We start from the raw sequence: 26063 nt of genomic DNA, 5'->3' as shown, positions 1-26063 counted from the left end.
ATATTTACTATTATAAATATTTAATATTGAAATATTAAAAATGTAAGTTATTTTTATGTTAATTAATTTTAAATGTAGACTTTTTTTTTTGTCTGGAAAAAAAACAAAAAACATTTTACCAACCCCAAACATTTGAATAATACTGTAAATCAGAGGTCCCCAACCACCGGGTCGCTACCCACTACCGGGCCGTAGAAGAATTCCTACCGGGTCGCGAGAAAGTTCTGGGGAAAATGTGTAAAGATATGATGCTCTGTTATTTATTGTGCGTAAATGATTTTTCTAATTATTCTGTATTTTCATTGTATGCGAAAGTAAAAAAAAACTGATGGAGTTTTCTAACGCTGCATTAACAGCGCATATTCTCAAGAGACAAGAGACAAATATACTTCAACGTGCTGATAACAGTATAAATGAATAGACCTGTTTTAAGACCATCCACAACAACAAGACCCCCCCCCCCCCCACAACATCAACAACAAGACCCAGCCCTATTCATTACCTATTAAATATCAATATATTTAATATGTTCTCATTGTTAGTAAATTCCACTTTTTCAGTGTGGACCGGAAGATTTTCCTGCTTGTCAATGGACACTTGTCACGCTGTGTCTAATGAGAACAAGGTGCATCATAGAGTGGTATGGTTTTCAGTTTCTCATCTGCTGGTGTTTACATGTTTGATTGAAGTTCAGCGGAGCACAGATGGTTATTCAGCAGTTAGGGTCTCATGTCTAAACTGTTTTTATGGACTGTACACCAAGCCAACAAAAAGCCACAGTGCGTTGGGCTGTCCTCAGACAGAGAAGCTGTGCTTGACCCATAACGAGTGGCGAAACGTTTGGAAATGTAATTAACTGGAGCAGATTAGCAGTCAGACGTCAGTATTTGCAGCCTCTATGGGCTCCTCTGTGCATCCATACATAGAGATGATTGTGTTTATTTGTGTGTTCATGCAAGTGTTTAAAGTCGTCCCTCCGCCCCTCTGAGCAGTCTTTCATGTGTGCACCGGGGGCAGGAAACGCACTGTACGCCATTGATGAGAGCGACCTTTGAGCTTCGCCGCTCAAAAAAAACCCAATAAAGGGACTGCTGTGCTGGACACGCTCTGCTAAAAGCACGTTTACATCAATGTTTACACGCCGCGCATGGCTCCACCACCTTTAATTGATGAATTCACATCTCGGCCGTGATTCACACTTCTATGAGGGAACTGTTTTCACCCTGGCGAGGACAGAAATTCAGAAACCCGATGAATTTCAACTGTCGCCTTCTGGTTCAACAAAGTGCTCTCTAATCATTGCTTTCACTTTTTATTTTTAAATGTGTGAGGTGTTTGTATTTAAGCTACATTTTTTTTAGGTTTCTGTATATTTACTGTACTAAAATAAATATTGCGGTACCAGAAAATTGCCACAGTCTGTCTATTTTCCAGGACTATATAAGCTCTAAATAAGTCAGAACTTGCTTGTTGAGAGATGCAGTGCAGTTTATCTTTGCAGTGTACAAACCCAATTATAAATTCATTTGTCACTACATAAAAACCACAGAATATCTGCAGAACAAATCCATAAAGGACTTTTGTTGTGGAATAGTAGCAGTACCGTTAATACTGTATGATCTTGCTTGGTGATTGCAAGGGGGCGTTCACACAGAACATGTTTTTGCGTTTAAAAGCATTACAATGGAAAGAATAAAATGCCAGGTCTAGAGATACGTTTTCTTAAAAGCTGAACTTTTAACTTGAACGTTGTATTTTTTTAAATGCAGTATCATGCATGAGATGCTGCAAAAGACACAAGACATGAGTGCATGTCCATCTAGCAAAGAAAAACAATGGAAAAGAAGCGCAGTGGAGTGCAAAAATGTGTTTTGTATGAACAGCCCCCAAGACTTTCTATTTTATATAAAGTAGCCTATATACAGTGCCCTTCAAAAGTATTGGGACAGTAAAGACAAAATTGGTCTGTTGGCTGTGGAGTCAAGACATTTGCAAATATGATTAAAAGATGAATATGAGACAAAACTACAGAATGTTACATTTTATTATTAGCCGTTTCAACACATACATGTTTTACCAAATAAAAAGAACAGCACTTTTAGAGTTCATCCCACTCATTGATGTGAGAGTAAGTATTGGGACAGTTGAACATAAGGCAGATATTAAAGATTAAAAGCTATTATTTAGTTGCAGATCCCTTGCACACAATCACAGCAGTGAGTCTGTGACCCATAGACATCACCAGACTCTTGCTCTCATCCTTTGAAATACTTTCCCTGCCTTTACTCTCCTCTCCAGCTGGTGAAATTCATGTTCAATCAGATTTAAATCTGGAGATTGACTTGGGCAATCTATAAACTCCTTGACTGAACTGGCAGGGTGTTCTGGGTCATTGTCCTGATGCAATATGAAGCACTTCCCAATGAATCTGGTGGCATTTTCATGAATATTGGTAGGCAAGATGGTTTTGTACCCTTCCAAATTCATTCTGCTACTGTCATCATACATTAAGTCATCAGTAAAGTTGAGAGGGCCTGCTCCAGAGACGGTCATGCATGCCCATGCCATGACACCACCTCCACCATGCTTTACAGATGAGGCTGTACGCTTGGGATCATTTGCAGTTCCCTTTTTTTCTCCACATTTTTGCTTTTCCATCACTTAGATAAAGGTTCATCTTTGTCTCATCGGTCCATAAACACAGTTCCAAAACTCTTCTGGCTCACCTTTGTGCTTTTTTGCAAACTCTAATCTTGCCTTTCTATTTTTGGTGCTGGTCAGAGGTTTGCATCTTGCTGTGTAGCATCTGTAATTCTGTGTCAAAGTCTCCTGAGGACAGTAGATTGTCAGAGCATCACCCCAGCTTTCTGGAAGTTGTTGGTGATTTTACAGACACGTCTTTTAGGGTTCATTTTCACAGCTTTTATGATTTGTCTGTCATCAACTACTGTTGTATTCTCATCTGATCAGGTCGTTGTTGGTTGCTGGTGGTTTCCAAACTCTTGATTTCTCCATGCCCTTTGTTTTTGCTAGAGCTCTAATTGACTTCCTCTTTTCTTTTAGCATCCAAATTGCTTGCTTTTCTCTCAAAGTCAGCTCCCTCATCTTCATCCTGGTTTGTGTGTATCATCATATGCTTATATCACTTATGCTCACATCAGATAGAGGGATCAAACTCTAAAAGTGCTGTTCTTTTTATATGGTAAAACATCTACGTGTTGAATCACCCAATAATAAAATGTGACATTCTGTAGTTTTGTCTCATATTCATCTTTTAATCATATTTGTAAATGTCTTGACTCCACAGCCAACAGAGCAATTTTGTCTTTACTGTTCCAATACTTTTGGAGGGCACTGTACATATATATATAGAGTAGTGTCACAGTTAGGTACATTTTCAATACGGGGGGCGTGGCAATTGGTTACGTTGCAATGTTGGAAATATTTCTGTTTTAAACCATGAAGGCAAGCCAATGGATATCACACAAGCACATCTTTGAGTCAGGGTTTGCACACGTGCAAACTTCGCGCAAGGTTTATGCCGGTGAACATCTTAATCTCAGTCAATTCACTATAAGCAGAAAGTGAAAGTAAAAAAGGAATGACGGAGTAATGATGAAGCTTTCGGCATCTGACGTTGCTTATTCTCTCAGAGACGACGAGAGAGGAATCTACTTCAATATATGCTGATAACGGTATAGCCTATAGCTGTTTTCATTTATTTACTTTATATTTCTCTTGTGGCCCTTACATACTGAAAAAAAAAAAAAAAAAAAAGGTTTTTGAAAGTCGGTGCTTGAAATAAAAGCTTTTTATTTAATTGATTTTTAATAATGACTGCAGTGTTAATTTTTTAATTATAGGACTATAGACTCTTTTTGTGTCCACGTCACAATTACGTCACAGCGCTAACTGGAGGCAAAACAAAGGGAAAACTGGAGACGGCCAATTCAAACCAGCGCATATTCGGCTACATAAGGAGCTTAAAATATCGTCGTCTTGTGATGTTGGGTGCCAGAATCGACATAGTACAGGCTCCAATTTGAAATTTTATCTCTTACCTGCTGCCACTGCCAGACAAAAACTGACAGCTGTGGTTCAACGAGATAAAACGAGCGGACTGGAAAGAAACAATCGTCAAAAATGCTCACGTTTGTAGTGCACACTTTTTATCAGAAAAAGGTTCAATAAAGTATTGTCTTTTGTTGTTATGGGTGCATCTAAAGATTTCTTGCATCTCACGACTATGTTGTGTATGAAATAATGTCTGTGTGCATGTGTGTAAAACAACAAACGGAACGATTTATATGCTTAATTATTTGTGATTGTATACATTGTTGTGATTAATTGTGGCTGGAATAATAATAACGTTGTTGAGTGCAGTGGCACTGATATTTCACACACTTTAAGCTTTTATTTTCCAAACGTAATAGGATTAGTCCAACGAATCGTTCGGTTTGCAATCGTACCGAACCAAAAGCCTCGTACCGAACGGTTCAATACGAATACGCGTATCGTTACACCCCTAATATAAACGTATAAACAATGTTAATTAATTCTAATGGAATTAATGTATTTGACTTTATTTTATTTATTTGTTTTTGTCTGATTATTTTGTATTTTGAGTTTCACGTTCTGTTATGTTTTTGTTTGTTTTATTTATTGTTTTGTTTTTTTTGTTTTTTGAAAGAGTGTGATACCTTTTGAATGTTTTGAGCAAAGCACAAGGGCTGGGGCCTTTTTTGTCCTTTTCTTCTGTTTGTCCTTTCAATTGTAACCTAAGACATTGATTTAGCCAGGATACTGCAGTATCAGAGCCTGATATCGTGCCAAAGCCAAACTTCTGGTATTGATCCAGCTCTACTAGACACAGAATAATTCCTCACACATTTCTGTAAGCTGGGTCAGTCAGGCACCTTGTTTATTCATCTGGCCAACATTGCAGTCGATCTCACACGGTCAACGTGTATATTTGCTAATGCGTTAGATGTTCAGCTAGGAATAGCCACACGTTCTATTCGTCGCACACCTCTGATCTACATTCCAGCGCCACACCTTCCTGAGTGTTGCTTGTAGACCTTGTGACGAGTTATCATCACCACTCTCAGGGGCATAAGTGGAATAGTGCCCGCTTAAAGCTAATTTTGGATCTGGTTCTCTGAGCTGCCCACATTCAGTGCAACAATAGGGAGTGAAGGACAGGCTGCCAGTTGACCTTGAGAAATTACTGCCCTCACTACTCACCATTATTTATTTCACAACATCTGCTGGCCAGCACGATGCTGCCCGGTGTGAATCTGACCGCTTCAGTGCCTCAAGAATGTAACCCTTGTACAATTATATTAGTGCAATGTTGGCTAAGTAGCACAATGTGACCTCTGTATGGACTGCAACTAAGTGCCTTCTTCCCCAGGGCAGCTATTCAAGTACTCGGTGCCCAAGGCTCAGATTGGTTGTTGGATAGCCTACAAAGTTCTTTTTTTTATATAGCTTTTGTTCTGGAAAACAAACAGTGCTGGGGAAAGTTACTTTTAAAAGTAATGCATTACAATATTGAGTTACAGCGTTGCTTTACTAGTTCCTTGAAAAAAGTGATCTGATTCCATAAGTTGTGTTACTTGTAATGTGTTACCCCCAACACTGAAAGTTATATAGAGATGGAAATCTAAGGTCAGTGTGTAGCATTATTAAATTTTGACATTGAATCCCATCAGTGCAGAATTCAGGTGCCTCAGTGGGATGTTTTCCCATTTTTTCCATGTTGGAGAGAAAGAGAAAAAGCAGTAAAAGTCTAGATAAATTTGTCAGGTCACTGACGTTAATGCTCTGTGACATACATTTGCCCCCCTCTCTTTCTCTGAGACTGAAAGACAGGGTCTGATCTCTCAGTTAAGTTGTTTTTATAAGCTTTCAGAAGATTAATGGCTCAGCTTGTGCCCTGCAGACCAGCATGAAGAGGCTCTTCTATTCCCTGGCCTCTGCTGTTTGAATGGACTTGATGGAATCATTTCTGCTTTGTAATAAATCATTTATGAGACATTGCCGCAGCTGTTATTAATAACATCTGTATTGTAAAAAGGAAGATGTCTGTGAAGGAACACCACTTAGAACATTGAAAGCAGGTGCAGCCGAGTAAAACCAGGACTCGGTGTGCGAGGGGAACATTTCAGGATCTTTAACAGCTCTGTTTCCAGTAAGGAGCTACATGTGTTTTTCCTCCGTGCTTTAGCACTTGGCTGTGGAGCAGCGACGACTTCAGCTGCCAGAGTCTCGAAAGGCTTCTGGCCTTTTGTAGCACTAGACTTCTCGCTCAGTGTAACGGAAGTTTAATGTCTGCTCGAACCTTTAGGAACCGAAATCCTGAATTACTCGTTCCACACAGGAGGTGTTGTTTCGTAGGCGGTTGTTCAGTTCAGCTGAATAAATTGGCAGCAGGTTTTGGGATGTTTACGATGCAAGTAGCTAAATGAGCTTCCCAACCTTTCACTTAGTTTAATGAGAGAGTTCACGAAGACCAGTTACTTACTAATTTGATCATTTGTTGTTCTTATTTAAAGTGGCGTGTAGTACATTTTGCACTGTTCTTCTGACATAAACTTTGATTAGGTACCTGCTCAAGGTTCATGGTTCAATCCCTGGGACTGAAACCTATAACCTTCTGGTTACAAACCCAGATTTCAAACTTTTGCCATAATTTTTACTATTTGTATAACGTCTCTTTGAGGGTTATACTAGCCATGAATCACCTAATTAGACAGGAATAATATGCTTGACAAACATGATTTGCTTTGTTTCTACGTGCTGTTGTAGAGAAGGCTTTATTGTGCAGAAGATACAGAAAATATATGTGGAAATGTATAGTGTAAAAAAATGTGGTCTTTCAAAAGTGCTAAATTTTAATGAGCTTTCATTTTAATTTAGCTTTGACAATATCATTATACTCTTATTATCACCATATAATATTATATATACGGTTATTTGAAAGTGAAAGTGAAGTGACCTGTGGCCAAGTATGGTGACCCATACTTAGAATTTGTGCTCTGCATTTAACCCATCCAAGTGCACACACGCAGTAGTGGACACACACACACACACACACCGTGAACACGCACCCCGGGGAGCAGTTTGGGGTCGGTGCCTTGCTCAACGGTCTCACTTCAGTCGTGGTATTGTGGGCGGAGGAGAGCACTGTACATTCACTCCCCCCACCTACAATCCCTGCCGGACCTGAGACTTGAACCCACGACCTTCGGGTTACAAGTCCGACTCTCTGCATTAAGGCTGGACCAGAATATTAGATTATTCGAATATTCGTTTGGTGGATTGGCATTCGATTTTCAGTTTTGAGATTTGAATATTCTTTTTTTTTTTTCTCTCGAACACCTGGCATCCCCCACGAAACGGTTCTCATTCGCGCTTGAATATGAATCGCCCATGAGTGAACGTCATGAACGTCATGATTCAGTTCATCGGGAAGAGAAGACAAAAATGCCGAAGACCTCAGCTGTGTGGGAGCACTTTAAATTGAGTGAGGACAAGACAAAGGCAGTGTGCCAAATATGCGATTTGAAACTGGCCTATCACAACAGCACATCAAGTTTGAAAAATCAGCCGAGTTCTGTAAGTAGTACGCCTATATTATATTGTTGTTATAAAAAAAATGAGCTGATTTAATCTGTTAATCAGTAATTTTACACATGATAAAAACGTGCCCTTAATTTGCCTGGAAAATACTTGCGAATAGACCCTTTTAGGGCCTACGCCACAATTATGTCACAGCGCTAACTGGAGGCAAAACAAAGGGAGAACTGGAGGCGGCCCATTCAAACCAGCACAGATTCGGCTACATAAGGAGCTTAAAATATCATCTTCTTGTGATGTTGGGTGCCAGAATCGATGTAGTAGAGGCTCCAAATTGAAATTTTAAGGCATACCTGATGCCACTGCCAGAAAACAAACTGATGTCAGCTGTGGATAAACGCGATAAAACGAGCGAACTGGACAGAAACAATCGTCAAAAATGCTTGCGTTTGCAGCGCACACTTCTTATCAGAAAAAGTTCAATAAAGTATTATCTTTTGTTGTTATGGGCTCGTCTAAATATTTCTTATGCATCTTACTACTATCTCGTGTTTGAAATAATGTGTGTGTGAAATAACAAACGGATGATTTAAATGCTTAATCGTTTGTAATTGTATACATTGTTGTGATTAATTGTGGCTGGAATAATAATGTAGCTGTAAAAATAGTTGCCTGCTGAAATTGAAATATATACATCTTCATGACTAGATAGACACGGTGAGTTTGTCTTTACTATACAGTTTAGATGCGAGTCACTCAATTGGAGGGAATCCTATCAGATCGTCCATCCTTTGAGTAAAAGAGTGTTGGGGTCGGCCAATCAGGTTTTGTCCGTTAAAGTTAACATTTTCAAATAACAATCGCGGTCCCGGACAGAGAGTGACCTTACATATGCAGGTTAAATCGGAATTTCTCCAGTTATCGTTAAAAAAAAACCAAGCAGACTTCATAGCTAGCGTTAGTGAAGCGGTCAGGGGGATCTTTTTGCCTCCACCTAAGCTCCGCCCACAGAAAAACGTCACAATGTTTACTAACAGAAAAAGGGTCTATATGGCAGTCATAATTAAATTTTGGTTGCACTTTATTTTACAGTATGTGTATTACATGTACTTATAATGTACTTACAATATACTTACCCAAGAAAGTATTGGTAATATTCTGAGCATATAAGCCCGGACACTTTTTTTCAGGACTCAATTTATCACAATTTAATTTAATGCATTCTTGCTCTAAAAATGTATTAATTTCTTTCATTTATACAGTATACACTCACCTAAAGGATTATTAGGAACACCTGTTCAATTTCTCATTAATGCAATGATCTAATCAACCAATCACATGGCAGTTGCTTCAATGCATTTAGGGGTGTGGTCCTGGTCAAGACAATCTCCTGAACTCCAAACTGAATGTCAGAATGGGAAAGAAAGGTGATTTAAGCAATTTTGAGTGTGGCATGGTTGTTGGTGCCAGACGGGCCGGTCTGAGTATTTCACAATCTGCTCAGTTACTGGGATTTTCACGCACAACCATTTCTAGGGTTTACAAAGAATGGTGTGAAAAGGGAAAAACATCCAGTATGCGGCAGTCCTGTGTGCGAAAATGCCTTGTTGATGCTAGAGGTCAGAGGACAATGGGCCGACTGATTCAAGCTGATAGAAGAGCAACTTTGACTGAAATAAACACTCGTTACAACCAAGGTATGCAGCAAAGCATTTGTGAAGCCACAACACGCACAACCTTGAGGCGGATGGGCTACAACAGCAGAAGACCCCACCGGGTACCACTCATCTCCACTACAAATAGGAAAAAGAGGCTACAATTTGCACGAGCTCACCAAAATTGGACGGTTGAAGACTGGAAAAATGTTGCCTGGTCTGATTAGTCTCGATTTCTGTTGAGACATTCAGATGGTAGAGTCAGAATTTGGCGTAAACAGAATGAGAACATGGATCCATCATGCCTTCTTACCACTGTGCAGGCTGGTGGTGGTGGTGTAATGGTGTGGGGGATGTTTTCTTGGCACACTTTAGGCCCCTTAGTGCCAATTGGGCATCGTTTAAATGCCACGGCCTACCTGGTCATTGTTTCTGACCATGTCCATCCCTTTATGACCACCATGTACCCATCCTCTGATGGCTACTTCCAGCAGGATAATGCACCATGTCACAAAGCTCGAATCATTTCAAATTGGTTTCTTGAACATGACAATGAGTTCACTGTACTAAAATGGCCCCCAAAGTCACCAGATCTCAACCCAATAGAGCATCTTTAGGATGTGGTGGAACGGGAGCTTCGTGCCCTGGATGTGCATCCCACAAATCTCCATCAACTGCAAGATGCTATCCTATCAATATGGGCCAACATTTCTAAAGAATGCTTTCAGCACCTTGTTGAATCAATGCCACGTAGAATTAAGGTAGTTCTGAAGGCGAAAGGGGGTCAAACACAGTATTAGTATGGTGTTCCTAATAATCCTTTAGGTGAGTGTATGTGTGTGTAGACATACACATATAATTTCATTCTAATGTCTAAAGACGGCTGCGGAATGATGAATCACAATTATTGCATTCTGTTAACAGATTCCAGCCATTTCTCTGTGATATACAGAAAGTCAGAGAACCGATTGTGGGCTGTCCAGAAACCCATAATCTCAGGCAAAGACTAAACTTCACCATGCATTCATCAGTCATAACCCTGAGCTCTTTAGCCATACTCTCACCTCGAGCCTTTGGTTTACCTCCTCACCACTTAAAAGACGTGGATGGCATGATTCCAAAATACAGGTTTTCTGAGGCCTTCTCTGAGACCCATCCTGCCGACTTCGCCTTTGATGCGTTGAGCTTGAGAATATGCAGCTTCTCTCCAAGCACTGATGTGTACACAGCAGCATGCACAGACCACACCACACCGACTGTCATTGTGAATCAGTTTCATCTCTGAACACCAGAGATGTTATTATCTGTGCTCCTGCATTGATCCAACTAATTTGGCAGCATCAATGGCATGTGTTGAGCTCAAAACACAGCTCGGCACACCAGGAGGTGCTAAATCCAAGACTGGATGAATGTGATTTGTGTTTATTCATGCGATACAACAGAACTTCTGGCATCCGTTGTGTTGCAAAGCCTTAGAGTGCACAAGAAGACGTGTTTTCGCTGCTTTAATAATACAGTCTTTAGAGGGAGGGATGAGACCTCAGTCAGCCCTGCTGGTGTTGTCATTACTATTATTGATTCTCATTTATTCCAGCTGCGAATACTGCGGTGTGGCCCATTGGCTGGTGTTAAGTGACTCAGATGCTTCACAGCTGCGGCGACTGTCAACTTCAGCTCAGCGTGGATGGGATCAATGAAGCAATGAGAGAAAGATGGGCTGGTACGAGAGATTGGACATGTGACGTGCCAGAGGAAATTATATTGGTTCAATGTGCCTTTGTTTATTTTCTTGCAGCAAGAAAACGTTCCTCATCTGGACTCGGCCTGGACTTTTCTTTCATGTGTGCAATTAAGTTTAATTTACATTTCCTGTAGGGCACAGAATAATTTTCCGGGATGTTTAGGCTGTCGTCTTGTTTGTTGTGTCTTGGAAATTTGTTTTTCATCTTACTTCATGTCACGAGTTTTCAAATCCGTATCTGATTTCTGTCAACAGCTCTCGTAGTCGTTCACACCCGTCACTTGCGCAGGCTGTCCTTTTGCGTTCAACCTCCAAATCCCCTTCTGCCACCAGCCTGCTGTTATTTGTTTTCACTGGCATCATGGGAGTGATATTCTTCCTTCAGTTTTTTCTCTCATAAGAGGAGAAGTGGGTTTCTGACCAGATGTTAAAGACCGCTTTAGCAACTCTCATTCATCTATTAGCGACTGGAGGACCTGGGGATAAAGTGCAGATTCCTCAGGGCTTTGGCATGGTTGACCCACATGGTCACTCTCCTCCTGCCGTTAGATGATCCAACAAACTCCAGTGCCACAAAACGGTGAATTTTTCTTAATAAATCTGCTCAGTTTGTTTCTTTCTGCTCATTCCCCATCTCTCTATTTGGCTCGGAGTCCCTGGAGACTCTGAGAATGAATTGATCGCTAAACCGAGCCTAATTAAACAGGCTGGTATAAATATGGTGTCTGCTCTCAGTTTAAAAGCGGCTGGTTTACAAGAATAATTGAAACATTTTTCATACCTGAGAGGAGGTTCTGCAGTGAAAGACCTGCCAGATGGAGGCTGCGGGACAGGAGCAAACAAACAGACATGGTCTGTCCCAACTGCCACATTTCATATGGACTAGCCATCCTGTGACCCAGCGCATTACTATAAAGTAACACAAGACCACAGTGTGTTAAATTTGCTTAAATTTACATGCAAAGATTGAGTTTTCTGTATTAATTGTAAACCGAGCCTCTCAGAGACGCAGAAAACACAGAATCATGAGCTGCTCGTGTATAAATGAACACAGTGCTGTGTTTCTCTCTGAAACATGCATTGTAACAATGCTTTTAGTAATTAAATTGCAGCCTTTTCTATTTTGATAAGTGCACTAAGCCAAATCGAGACACCACAGTCTAGGCAATTAATGGGAAATGCTGATATTAATAATAATAGATTTTTGTCCAAATGTAAACAATTAATAAAACAACAAAACAGGCATAGCATTAGGCCTCTGCTATGAGAAACTAACATCAATAACACTTGGCATTGTTATAGCTTCACTGCTAGCACACCACAAGACGTTATGAAGGTATCATGACAACTTCTGACAGTTCACAGCAACTTACGCAACACCCTCATGAGGGAAAACACAAAGAATTGCTTTATTTAATGTATCCACGCAAGTCAGAGGTTTTGGTCCGTGATGCGCTCCGAGTCTTTGTGTGAACTTGTGAGAGAGACAGTAAACAGAATAAAGAAGGAAACTTTCTCCTCTCCTCGACATTTCCCTGCTGCATTGTGAGTAGAAGAGTGCAGAGGTGATTATGTTCCTCCCTTAAACAGTTTGTCTTGTCTTGTTTATAAGCACACAACAGTCCTCTCCCAAATCAAGACCCGGAGGCCGATGGCGAGGCGGGAACATATCGTTCCTCTAAAGCGCAGTGGTAAATTGTGATGGTAATGTGATTGAGAAGCAAAGAAGGAGTGGTTTCATCACGCCACACCTGATGCGAAGCACACCATTCTGCCTCTGGATGCTGAGACATTTCAGATTCCTCTGTAAAGACATTAGTGAATCACTTGTCTTAGGTTACAGATAGAGAAATATTCATCAAATCTGTTGCCTCTACGCATCCATAAATGAATGAGTCTCATTTGGTGTCAGAGGCCGCCGGCTGACTACGAGTCCCCTACTCAGAATTACTCAAGATTTCACATGCTGGAAAGCCCCCCCCCCCCCCCCCCCCCCCCTCCCTCACATCTATCGCTCCTCATCTTCCACTTCATCTCTCTCTCTCTCTCAAAGATAAGAGAGTGTTGTGCAAGTTCTCCTGCTGCTGCACTGAGTATGTGATCTGCATCCGTCTTTCTCCTCTGTGGCCATCAGGAGCAGGAACAGTAATACTCATTTAAATCTCATCAGCGGCTCTATTGAAGCATTTCCATCTGCAGCAAGAGAGCAGTGTCAGAGCCAGAAAGCAACCTAATTCCTTTTTTGTCTGCCTCTCCTAATCTATTTTTTTTTTCTGTCTTTTTTTGGGATGCTGCTTGCGATCAGGTATTCAGATCTTCATATTGAATTTAGCTTTAGTTATATTTCATTCTTACTCAGCAGAACTGGATGTTCTTTCATTTATTGACTTTTCCCTGCTTTTTCCATAATATATATCCCTTGTCCGCACGGTTAGTGTTTATGCGCCCCTTTTCTGTCATTGGTGGTGGTTTCCTCTTGGCGCGTATGAACAGAATTTGGCCAACATGGGCAGAAGGAGCATCAATCAGAGATATATATCCACTCTGTGCCTGGAGAGCTGTTAGGGGTCACACATGGGCCATGGACCCCTAGACGGGCAGCAATCGGCACGTCTTGATTTACTTGCTTGCAGACTCAAAAGTCTGATCTTACTGTACCTATATAAGAAGATTTCCAGTATTATCGACAGTGACGGTTTGTTTTCTCTGTGTTTGAGTGGTAGAATATCCAGCAGCTACTTTGCTTGGTCAGTACAGCTTTAAAAAAACAGTGTCGATATATGTCTTAATATTTATGTTTTTACTTTGAATCAAAAATGTTTCTTGGCATATTTGCCAAGCTGTTTTAAAAGATGTTTTTCACATTACTCTTTGATTACATACATATACACATAATTCTAATAAGAAGTGTTATTTCAGTGCCACATGATCCTTCAGAAATCATTTTAATAGGCTGATTTGTTGCTCAAAACACATTTATGATTATCAAGGTTGAAAACAGTTGTGCAGATTAATATTTTTGTGGAACGCGTGATGGGTTTGAACAGAAAAGAACAGCATTTATTTGAAATAGAAATCTTTTGTTTTTCTAATAGTACAGGATAAATGTATTTGATCAATCTAATACATCCTTGTTGAATATAAATATTAATTTATTTAAAAGAATGAATAAATTAATTTAAAAAGTCTTACCTTTTTAATTATTATTTTTTTAAATAAATGTTTTAAAAAGAAAAATGAATCCATGAACTCATGAGTGATGATGCAAATTAATTGTTCAATTACTGTTTTCAGCGGAAACCAACAAGAAAGAACTGATCAGCGTAACTGAATAGAACTTCCTAAATCCGTGAATGAAATAATCACCAAACTTTCATAAATATTCTAGAAGCTGATGTCATTGACAGGCTTGATCTGGACTGAATATATCATTACAGAACATCTTTTGTCATTAACAGCTAGTTACATGCCAAGGACTTCTCACTTCTGCAGTCGCACATGCAGCATCAGCGAGAGCTTGCGAGGGCTCTTCAGCGCTGTTTAAATTAGTCTTCAGCCACCCTGTTTTTCTGTCTCTTCTCATGCTGTCATTCTGCGGCGCTGCTCTTCTGTCACAAATTCCATCTCCTACTTTACGTATCTGCTTTTTCACACTCAGTTGCCGCCTCCTCCATTCAGACGCCGCTATTTCTTCAGTCTTGCCTTTGCTATCTCATGCACATGAGCAGTGCGATGTCGGAGAGTTTGCGTACTGCTGAGGGCAGATGTGGCAGATTATGACGCAGAGTTTTGAGCCGTGCCCTCTGAACTCTGTTAGCCTGTTTCTCTCTGTATCTCTCTCTCATCATACGGGATATGCAGTGACAGCCCCCCAGCTCCACACTTCTGTATCCTTCAGGCAAATAATGCCAAGCAAAACAATGTAAACCGAGAGGCGTGATGAATATTTCATGAAAACAGACCAGCATGCATATCTCAGACATCACTCTGTATTCTAAACAGCACGTAACGCACGCTGCTGTATACCGGGACAGGAAGTTACCAACATAATAGTAACTTTTAAGGACTTATTTTGTAAGATGGACACAGAAAAACTTACAATTATTATCATAAGTACTTTTAAAGAAACTTTTATACAATAATTTTTTTAAACTTTTTTTTTTCCAAGTTTAATTTGATAAAAAAAAAAAAAATGATATTGTTGAATGTATCTGCCATGTAATAGCCAGTGAAGCTGATGTGGCAATCAATTTAAATATAGCCAAAACCTGACATATTAGTGTTATTGCTAAAGCTCTCTCTGGAATTCATTATCTTTAGGAACTTTGCAATCTTGTCGTTATTATTATTGAATCCATCTTTCATTGGATGGTTTTGTTGTCTTTCTCGTCTCCTTGTGCATGTCTAGAACGGAAATGGAGGGAGTCCTTAGGTATTGATTGCTGTCTCAAGAACGTTTCCTAATTTAGCATCAGAACCTGCAGTCAATTTCTGTAATGGAATTCACAGAGGGGTTAATAAAGAATGAGACTGAGTGTGTGTGTGTGTGTGTGTGTGTGTGGATAATCCTGTCTTTGTGGCTTTCAGAGCAGAAATATGCCGTCATTGAAATGAAGCTGCACCATTAAATTAGTCTTAAAGGGCCATTTCTGTTCTCACTTCATGAATCATTCTCTAGCAGGCCAGATAGAAACATAGGAAACTTTTAATCAGTTCTCCCTCACTTTGGTTCGTTTAGTTACTGCTTCGGCCCGCTTGCCCACTGACTGTTCCTTGACCGTACACAGCTGATGCATAGTGCACACTAAAACAGCAGGAGCACTCATAAAAAGGGGGGGGGGTTCTCAGGAAATGTCTCTGCTGCTGTAATAAGAAAATCCAAGGAAGCGTTAGTGCTATTTTATGAGATCTGTAAGATATGCAAGAGGTTTTTTGAAGTATGCATAAGGTTTTATATTAAGTAAACGTCTAGATGACCTAGAACAAGTATTTTCCAGTATTTTTTTTATGCGAGGGACCTTCTTCCTTAAATGCAATGACAGCCACATGATTAATGTATAAAGACTCATTTATATACAACACATTAAATACATGTACACTACCATCTAAAAAAAATTGAAAGATTTATTTATTTATTTATGTATATGTATAGATTTTTTTGGTATATAGTATGCTTTTCAAGTAGGATGAATTTTTTTAAATATTATAACTGTTGCCACAAAAATAGCACAACTAAACATTATAATAATAATAATAAAAACATTTTAAAAATTTTTATATAAGCTTATCTGTTCTTTCCCTCTGTAGGTCTGAATCCGCTGCCCTTTGACCCTGCCACGAACAACGAACCCCTGCAATTCAACAGCTCCAATGGTCCTCTGGTCTCTGAGTGTCCTCTGGAAAACGGAACAGAAAACAGCAAAAAGAGGAAAAGACCCAACCTCCCTCCAGGTACGCTTAATGATTTCCTCTCTCCTCAGACCACGCTCACTCACACTCGTCAGGCCCTACAGTCGTTAACTGCATTCACATCATTATTTCTGCCGCTGCTCTTTTCCTGACCTTTGAATGTGGGAAGTGAACGCCTGGGGGTCCTGCATTCTGAGAGACGTTCACTTCAAATTATCACCTTCATTAAAACATCAGAACACAAATATCAGGTTATTTCCACTTTTCTAGTAGATTTGATCTCATAATTTGACATAAACATTGAGGTTAATAGAATAAAAATCTATTAAAATATGCCTGGAATACAACACTAAAAATAAGTAACCAAAGTACAAATGTCTAGAGGAGTGACTCAAGCATTTCTGCTTGTATCTTCTCACAAATATGACTAACACCTTGCAATCTGGGTTTAAAAAAAAAATGAGTAAAAGCGAATCCGGATATATGCCAGTCATGAACAGAGACTCTGTCTGACGCTGATAACCTTCAAAATTACACTTGAAAAGTAACGCCCAGGGAATTTTACAAACCTTTCTGATGCAGGTTGGCTCAAATGAAGAAGAGCCTATTCATATTCATGCTAATGTTAATGGCGTACTAATTAATTGAATTATGATTAGCTGAAAGAAATGGATCTAGGAAAGGCTACTCAATGTTTCTGGTTGTCAAGGCAACTTAATTGGATCAGATTAATTGTTAATGTTAATTAGGCAGTCTTTTTCCTGTTTAGCATTTTAAAATCTTTATTTATGACCACATGACCAGAGCTAGTGGAATTCATTACAGTATGTGACCATTAATGACAAGGACAATCCACCTGGATGATGATGGCTCAACTGGTTTTTTTTTTTGTTCCTTCCGAGTCTGTCAATTGCTTAAAGGTTTAGTTCATCCAAAAAACGAAGCTGTTCCAGCAGATGACGTAGGCGTTGCGTGATTAGTGACGAGCGCGAAGAGAGAACAAAACAAAACGCCGGTCACGAATTAGAAGCACAAAATGAGGATGTGTAAAGAAAAATGTCAAAGGATTTCGATATAAGCCAAGAGGAGACTGGTTTTCCTTTGTTTCCTTTGCTCCTGCATATCTCAGAGGCGCTCGCACGACGCCTACGTCATCCGCCAAGACATCCGAAAGTCTTCTGCGTACCACAGTCAGCGGAAGTGAGAAAAAAGTGTTTATTATGCTTGAAATATGGATTTTTATCTTACAAAAACATATGGATTCGCTACAGGAGGCCTTTATTCACCCCCTGAAGCTGTATGAGGGATGTTTTATTACGGATGGGCGCACTTTATTTCACATCTTCTGAACTGTTGACAACAAACCACCGCTTACCCCCATTGAAAGGCTTTGAGGGGCCAGGACAATTTTTAATATAACTCCGTTTGGATTCGTCTGAATGAAGAAAGTCACATACACTTAGGAAGCCCTTTAATAATTGTACATTTCAGCCATCATGTGTTTCCTCTCATGCTGTTCTATGTAAATATGGTCTCCATTTGAAGTCCGCCGCTCTAATCTCCAGGCCCTTGATGGTCATTTCTCCCTCAGGAACACTGCCGCCATTCATAACTTGAAGTGACTCTGATTAGGGATAAATGGCAGCAAGTGACGGTGAGCAGAGCTTCTCATCGTCGTATATGCTCATAGAATTGATACAAATGGAAGTGAAATGGGCTCATATTGTGTTCTGGTCGTGGTGAAGAGCTGCTTGTGCAGATCAAAGCTAGCCAGCGAGCTTTAGATCAAAGCTTCCTAGCGTTAATCTAATCTGCCTATTTCAGAACATTTTTTTCTTGAGTGCAAGGACATCATTTGAGAGAGGCTTAGATGAGCTGTATTCACCATACACTGAATATTTAGACACTCCAGAGTCCGGCTGCTGAAATGGAAGTCAGTGAGGTAATGGGGTTCAGACAAAATGTTTTATTGTTCTACTGAGGTTGAAGAAGAGCTTTTAAGATTTTGTTAGTGTGGTGCTGCTCATTTAGAAGACGTGGGTTTGAATCTGACATCCTGTAAGACTTAGTCATGACTTAGTGATGAGCTCTGTTGCTCATGCAGACAATGTGCTCGCAACACTCCCTAATCTTACTCCTTATATTACTTTCTTTACTCTTCTTTAATTGAAAGAGACAAAATACTAAAACAGGACACTGTATTAGGTCAGAGCTGTGGCTTAACAGAAAGCTGAGGTGATCATTCAGACAATTTGAGTTCTAATCTGGCTCGCAACATTCCCTGATCTTGTTCCTCTTATTATTCTCCTTTGAATGATAAACAACTAAAAATAGGACTTTTTAGAATGTTGGAGCTATGGTTTAACGGGAAGCTGAGGTGCTTATGCAGACAATTTGAGTTCAAATCTTGCTTGCAACATTCTCTAATATTGCTCCTCTTGTTACTTTCTGTACTCTCCTTTAATTGAAGGAAACAAAAGACTAAAATAGGACACTGTAGCATATCAGTTCTGTGGCTTAACACAAAGCTAAGATGTTCATGCTGACAATTTGAGTTTAAATCTGGCTCACAACATTCCCTAATTTTTGCTCCGCTTATAATTCTCCTTTAAATGAAAATGACAAAAGACTAAAAATAGGACATTGTAGTATGTTGGAGCCATGGCCTAACAGAAAGCAGAGGTGCTAATGCAGACAATTTGAGTTCAAATCTGGCTTGCAACATTCCCTAATCTTGCTCCTTTTATTACTTTGTCTACTCTACTGTAAATAGAAACACTAAAAACACTTCGTATGTCAGAGCTGTGGGTTTATAGAAAGGTGCTCATGCAGACAGTATGACTTCTAATCTGGCTCGAAAACATCTCTTTGATCTTGCTTTTCTTGTTACTTTCTCTACTCTCCATTTAATGAAAGAGACAGAAGACTAAAAAAGTACACTATTGCTTAACTGAAAACTGAGGTGCTTATGCATACAATTTGAGTTCAGATCATCACTCCCTAATCTTGCCCTTTACTCTATTATTACTCTTTCTACTATCCTCTAAAAAAAAAAAGGCAAAAAACAGGACACTTAACCCTTTAGGCGCCAGGGTTTTTTGGAAAAAATGCTGGATTTTGACATCAAGATTTCAAAAGCTTGTGGCTTGAAATGGCTTAAAGATAGAGATCTACTGTAAATTAGAAAAATGTTGGGCATGACCGAAAGTTTATGTGGGGTGTAAATATACTCATCTAATTTGCATATTATGACGTCATCAGGGGCGCCCCTCTTGAAATTCATAATATTTAGGAAATAGTAGATATTGAATTGATGTTTGATTTTTATGTTTGTTTTTTTTGTCTTTTTCTCCTCATTCCAAATAATCAGAAAAGAGGAAACCAACAATAAAACAGGAGAAAGTACTAAATTATTACTATATTACTATACTATATAGTAGTAAAACGCATGTGAACAGTAGCCTACTTTTTGATAAGTTCATCAGTAATATTCAGGAAATAATAGATATTGAATGGATGTTTGAACTTATTTGCATGTTGTTGTTGTTTTTTTGTCTTTTTATCCTCATTCCAAATGATCAGGAAAAGAGGAAATCAACAGTAAAACAGGAGAAAGTAGTAAATTATTACTATATTACTGTGCCATAGTAAAATACATGTGCCTATTTTTTGATCAGTTGACCAGCTATCTGCCCAATCAGGTATCTATGTGACAGTTTATAGTTCTTGAGAGTATGGTACCTCTCATTGCATGGCACAGCGCACAGACCTACCCCAAACTGACTGCACCTGTACTGTCTGCCGGCGGCACTTGGAGCGCGCGCGATCAGAACAAACAGCGCAATCTGGCCGATTATCAGAGAGAAACATCTCTCCTATGGACACTAAGACCACGTCCACCCCTGCCACCCCCATCCCCGTTGGGCAAAGTGTTGAAATGATCACTTGTTTGTGCTTTGTGAACGATCGCGCTTGCGCAGCGGCACCATTGCGCGGAAAAGATGTACCCGGAGAAGCGCGATCATTAGACGGCCGATCGTCATTTCCAAAAGGCAAATATTCCCCTTCAGAGTCAGAATCGGCAAATGACATTTGCAACACATCCTCACAGTACAACATTTTATTAGCCGTTTGACGATTTTCTCTCACAAATCTCACAATTTACTCAGACGCTATGAACTGAATTGCTTCCGCATCAATGACACGATAGCTCACTTACTCTGCTATTTCCTCGAACAATTTTGGTCTAGAATCGAAGTACTACATGTCTGCCATCTAGTGGAAGGGAATACAAATGAGCCATTACACCAGATTAGGAACTACAGCCCATTTCATGAAGTATGACGTCTTGTCGCAATTTTGCGACTTTGGCGCTTAGAGGGTTAAAGCCGGTCACAGACTTTGTGCATACAAAATTTATTCAAGCACTGTAACAGTCATATAACATCACACTCTGTAGCGTTGTTGCGTATGCAGACAATTTGAGTTCTAATTTGGCTCGCAACAATTCCTGATCTTGCTTTTATTATTACTTTCCTTTAAATATAAGTGTCACAAGTCTAAAAACAGGTCATGTAGCATGTCAGAGCTGTGGCTTAACAGAAAGCTGAGGTGCTCACACAGACAATGAGTTCTAATCAGGCAGGCACTATTTGCTAATCTTGTCGTTTTAATACTCATTCTAATCTTGTTTAAATAAAAACACTAAAAGATCAAAAATAAGAGATTTGAAGTACTCACAACACTAATATTGGCTGAACTCAGTGGGGAGTGTGCAGTTTGCTTCTCAGTTACTCAGTGCAATTAGCACCTGTCTGATTTTTTAAGTCTCTGATTATGCTGGCTGAATCACACGACTGTTGTCTCGAATCTTACAATGCCTGGGCTCCTGTTAAGCCACTAGCACTTCACAGCCGCTCTAAATAGTTGTGCAGTACATGTCTGCTTAGCAACCGGAAGCTGCTTAATGGGGTTTCTTTTTGAACAACGCCAGCAGTTTTCCTTCCCGGCCTGTCATTATGCCGTGCTCTTATCCGCCGTGACCGTGCCTGATCAATCCGCTCCCTGATGGAAACACATCTAAATGATGAAAATTCGCAGCATCTGGAGCATAATGCATTCAGCCGCTCTGATGTCCTCTGGCAACACAAGACAGAGCCGCTCCTCCGAGGAGTGGAGCTAATGCAGGGGCGTGGACTAATTACCAGCCATGCAGATTTACTCTCGTTAAAGCATTATAATGGATAGATTCATCTCATTAGCACTGGCACTCCATTAGACGTCCAACCCCTCATTCCCCCGCCCCGCTGCTGTTGATGTTACTGGATAACGGGTGCGCTGCAGAGAACGAGTGGGTGAGAATCTCTGCGCTCGTACAGGCAGGTTGTTTACAGCGCGGCCTGAACTCTTCGTCGCTCTAATCTGGAGATACTTAATTGGTACGATGTCGCTAATTCAAATGTTTAATGAACTAAATAGTTTCAATTCCAGTGATATTGTCAACCCAACCTGGAGCACATATCTGACATGTTTTTCTGCCATTTATATATTGCAATGTGAAAAAGAAAATCAGGAATTGATTTAAATAGCTGTATTTGGAAAGAATGAATTATTGTAGAGTTAGTAGAGTGGTTTTGTTAGGGAGTGCATCTGCATAAAAAATAAAAAGATCCTTTTTTAATATTAATATTTACTCTGAAGATTAATTGAATTATTTGGTTGATTGGTTGATTTGTTTTTTGACTATGACATCTTTTTAGGTCTAAATAATTTGGGAAAATCTGGAGAAATATGGGTGTTGTTACAAGAACCAACTCAAGCCTCTTACAGAAATCTCTTTCCACTTAAGATTTGATAAACCATATTCCCATACTGACAAATCAACATAACTATAAAGTAATGATCATGATTTTATTGTGTTTATTATAAAATAAAAATATTTAACTGTAATTAACTGTAAAATTAAAAATGAGTAAATGAAATAATTGTTTTATATATATATATACATATATTAGGGGGAAACAGTTCAACTTACTCGCTGTTCGGTTTGTATCGCGGTTTTAGGGTGCTTTCACACCTGTAGATCGATTGCCTTGTTCCGAAACAGGGATTACAATTATTGCAATGTTGCTTTTTATTCTTGGTGTGGTTAGCTTTCACACGGCAAAGTTTCCAAATTTGTTAATACAAGTCACGCGCGAGTAAACCGTTCCCTCATTTGTCAAAGTTCCACGGTTTATTTTCCGGGATTCCACTTAGCTGTCACGGCTGTCATCCGTCAGGATGGAACGACAACAGCTTCGCCGGCTTTTTGTTGGGGTTTTTTTGTATCTGTCATTATAAAAATTTATAATTTTGAGCGGGAGTCCAGGATTCATCAGGAAAACAATTTTAAAATGCACCTACTACGAAGAAGAGGCATTAGAAAATGAAAAAGTAGGCTTTGATTTTGAATGGCGAAGACGTGCTCACCCACAGACATTCACAGGTTCATTTTGAGGCATTAGCAAAACAACAAAGTGAATGCTTTTCACGGAACTTACAAAATTACTCATCATACATTGTGATTATAGCCTGGTCCGTTGGATCGAATTGCTTTCTCACTACAACCAAACCGCTCCAGAGTTCGTTTTCAATCGAGCCGAGACCACCTCGTTCAGGCGATCTCAGACCGATTGTTTTGGCGTGGATCTGAGCGCGATTGCCGTGTTCACATATGCCCAAACGAACCGAGCTAAGGGGGGAAACGCGTCAGGTTCCGAGACAAAGGGCCAGGTGTGAAAGCACCCTTAGAGTCACGGTTTCGGTATGGTTCGGTATGTGCTATGTTTAGGGAAAAACTACACTGTCGAATAAAAATAAAGAAAATAAGAATAATCTATCTAACTACAAGCAACAGCACAAATAAATACAATAGAGTAAAGATACAAATAAAATAAACAGTGATTTTTTTTTTTGGGGGGGGGGGGGTTCATCGCTGCTGTTGTAATGTATTGGGAAGCCAGAATGTGCATCCATCAACAGAAACAGATATTAGCCGAACCCTGTTTGTTTTACGTGTTATTTATAACAAACCATATTACAGATGCGTTGTCAGATATAAGTTTAACCGCGGTCCGAGTGCAAATTTTTTTAAATTTTTTTTTTAGGCGAACCGTTCCACCTATATATATATATATACAGGGCTCGAATTGAGGGGGGATGCGGGGGGAAGGGGGAAATGACAAAAAGCATCCCCTCAGTAAAACCACCATCCCCCTTAACCATCCCCCTTTAGATGAATAATGTTGTGTATTATGTAAAACTTATCATGCAAATTAAATGCTAAAATTCTCTACTTATGATAATTCACAGACTATATTGGCCAATCAGAACTCGGTACTGTGTCAAGCTGCGCACAAGCTGAAGCAAGTTTCGGGCATTTTTCATGCAAAATGTTTCAAGCGCAACTTTTGAAGTTCTTTAAAAAGAAGACAACAGAAGGTATGATTTTTTTCTTGATTAGGATTTAAAGACATTCCCCTGATATAATGTCATTGTGTTGTATGTGTGTGAGGCACTGAGAGACAATATAGGAGCGCTGCCATCATTGAGTCACCAACTTTACAAAAAACTAACAAAAACGACTCCAAGAGCATTCATTCAACCAGCCAGGTGCCAGCACAAAAACACATGTAGCAAAATATTGTTTAATTAGCAGTATTGACAAATCTTATAAATAATAGTTTGTTTAATAAGGCAAATTCTTCATTAAATAAAAACCTTTTTAGACCAAATTTGTAACCAATGTGTAAAATTAGCTACAGTACATTGACCCCCCCCCCCCCCCCCCCCCCCCCCCCAAAAAATCCCCCCGTACCTCAATGAAGCGCTTTACTGCAGGGCAACTCGACCAAATGCATAATATACGAGATTAATAATATATAGGCTACACGATATATAAACCAGCTGAAATGTTTTGAAATCGGTAAGTGTACCCTACCTGATCGTAAAAATGCATTCTTTCAGTCTGCCTGTGTCAGTTTGAGTATTATTAAAAATTTAAATCCCTGCGCCAAGATGCTCCTCTGTCGGTCACGGATTAAGGAAAGTGAAACTTAAATCTATAGGGGTGGTTGGATTTATTCATGCATATTAAAATATTTATTTGAAGCTACTTTCTTTTAAGATTCTTACTTACAGCATTATTTTAATAGGCTGTATATTAACTTATTGGGAGAAAACTGGTAGTTTTATATGAAGTCAAAGATTTGAGCATCCCCATATTTCCAAAATGGCATGATCATAACACCCCGCGAATATTCGACTGTGAGATTGGGAGTCGAATCAGGCTCATCCCATCGAAGCATTGAATCGTCAACTATTCGGGGTCACCCCTGATATATATATCTGCACTTTGTTTGCTGCAATTTAATTACAATTATTTAATTATTAATTAAATTGCAACCTGCACGATTTGACAATAGCGCTATGCCATATTGTGGTACAGACTCTATTACGATATAGTGCACAGACCTAAAACACACCCTTTTTTACAGCTTAAAAACAGAAAAGTGTGCCGACTGTTCTACTCGGTACCAGTTTGTAAGCGAGCACAATATAATGCAACAGTTGAGTGACCCATTTAAACAAAAAATAGAGAAATGAAGGAATGCAGCCTGAATTCTAAATCATACAAATCATCAGTGGTGAAAATGAACTCTGATTATTTCAGAACTTGTTTTCGTCTTACAAAACACACCTAGGTTTATTTTAAACCATCTCTGACTTTCTTGCTTTTGCTTTCCTACTTTCTTTGTCTTTGTTTTAGGCTTGAAGATTTTTCGCTTTATGAATGGCGTACGCTTTAACTTCGTAATTGATGAGTTACTATAGCAACTTTAAAAGCCTTGGGGTTGTAGTTTTTCTCTTGAATTGCACAGCAAAAGAATGCATACATTACCCGAGAGGGTATAAATAATAACCCAGCGCTACCTCTGTTCTGTGATACAAATATTTGAACTACTTACCTGTGATATATATCAGTGGGTAATAAGCCATTGCCGTGTAGCAATTGATTTTCTTTTCAGTATTGCTAATGGCGTGCCACAATGGTTCTGTGTCTTAATGAATCATGGGAAGACATTTCCTTCATATTTCAGTGGAATTCTGTGCAGCAGGAGGTCGCTGATGTTCTTAGGCTCAGCTGCGTGTGGATCGCGAGCTGTGTGTGTGTGGATTGGGCAAGGCTAAACGGGCGGAATGAAAGTCTCAAAATTAAATGAATCAAATAGAATCGACTCAGAAGAGATGTGAATGAATGCACGTGCATCGCCTGTTCCACAAATGCACAATTTAATCGCTGCATGCACAAATTATGATAGTTTAATACAAACTATAACATTTGTATTAAAAAATAAGTCTATATTTGTATAAAATGCTGCACATTGATGTAATTCTTAACTCTGCAGACACTGGCTGAAAAGCATTTGTTTCAGTGTAGTGATGCACATTTGCAAATTTTTCAAATCGTGTACACGTCAATGAATTGCACTGGGCTTTGTTCATTGGTAGTTGTGTGTGTGGGCGTCGTGAAATGCTGCAAACTGCGAAAATGAAGTCTCAAAATCCAAATGAACCGAACAAGATTAATGCAAACAAGATGTCAATACATGCACGTGTGTCACCTGATCCACAAA

The 26063-nt window shown here is 39.5% G+C and overlaps 1 protein-coding gene across 4 annotated transcripts in view; it reads left to right on the top strand.

Moving 5' to 3' along the window:
- Positions 1-26063, top strand: part of LOC306883396 (ecto-NOX disulfide-thiol exchanger 2-like) — a 249548-nt gene that overhangs the window by 97196 nt on the left and 126289 nt on the right. For all 4 annotated transcript variants that reach the window (XM_079438610.1, XM_079438612.1, XM_079438609.1 and 1 more), the window contains one exon: positions 16285-16428. In XM_079438610.1, coding sequence (XP_079294736.1) covers positions 16285-16428 — 144 coding nt within the window. The remainder of the gene's footprint in view (positions 1-16284; positions 16429-26063) is intronic.

Source organism: Barbus barbus (genome assembly GCF_936440315.1).
Source record: "Barbus barbus genome assembly, chromosome: 17".
Classification (NCBI taxonomy): domain Eukaryota; kingdom Metazoa; phylum Chordata; class Actinopteri; order Cypriniformes; family Cyprinidae; genus Barbus; species Barbus barbus.
Note: the sequence above shows the minus strand (reverse complement) of the source record. Positions and strands in the feature narration are given on the sequence as shown.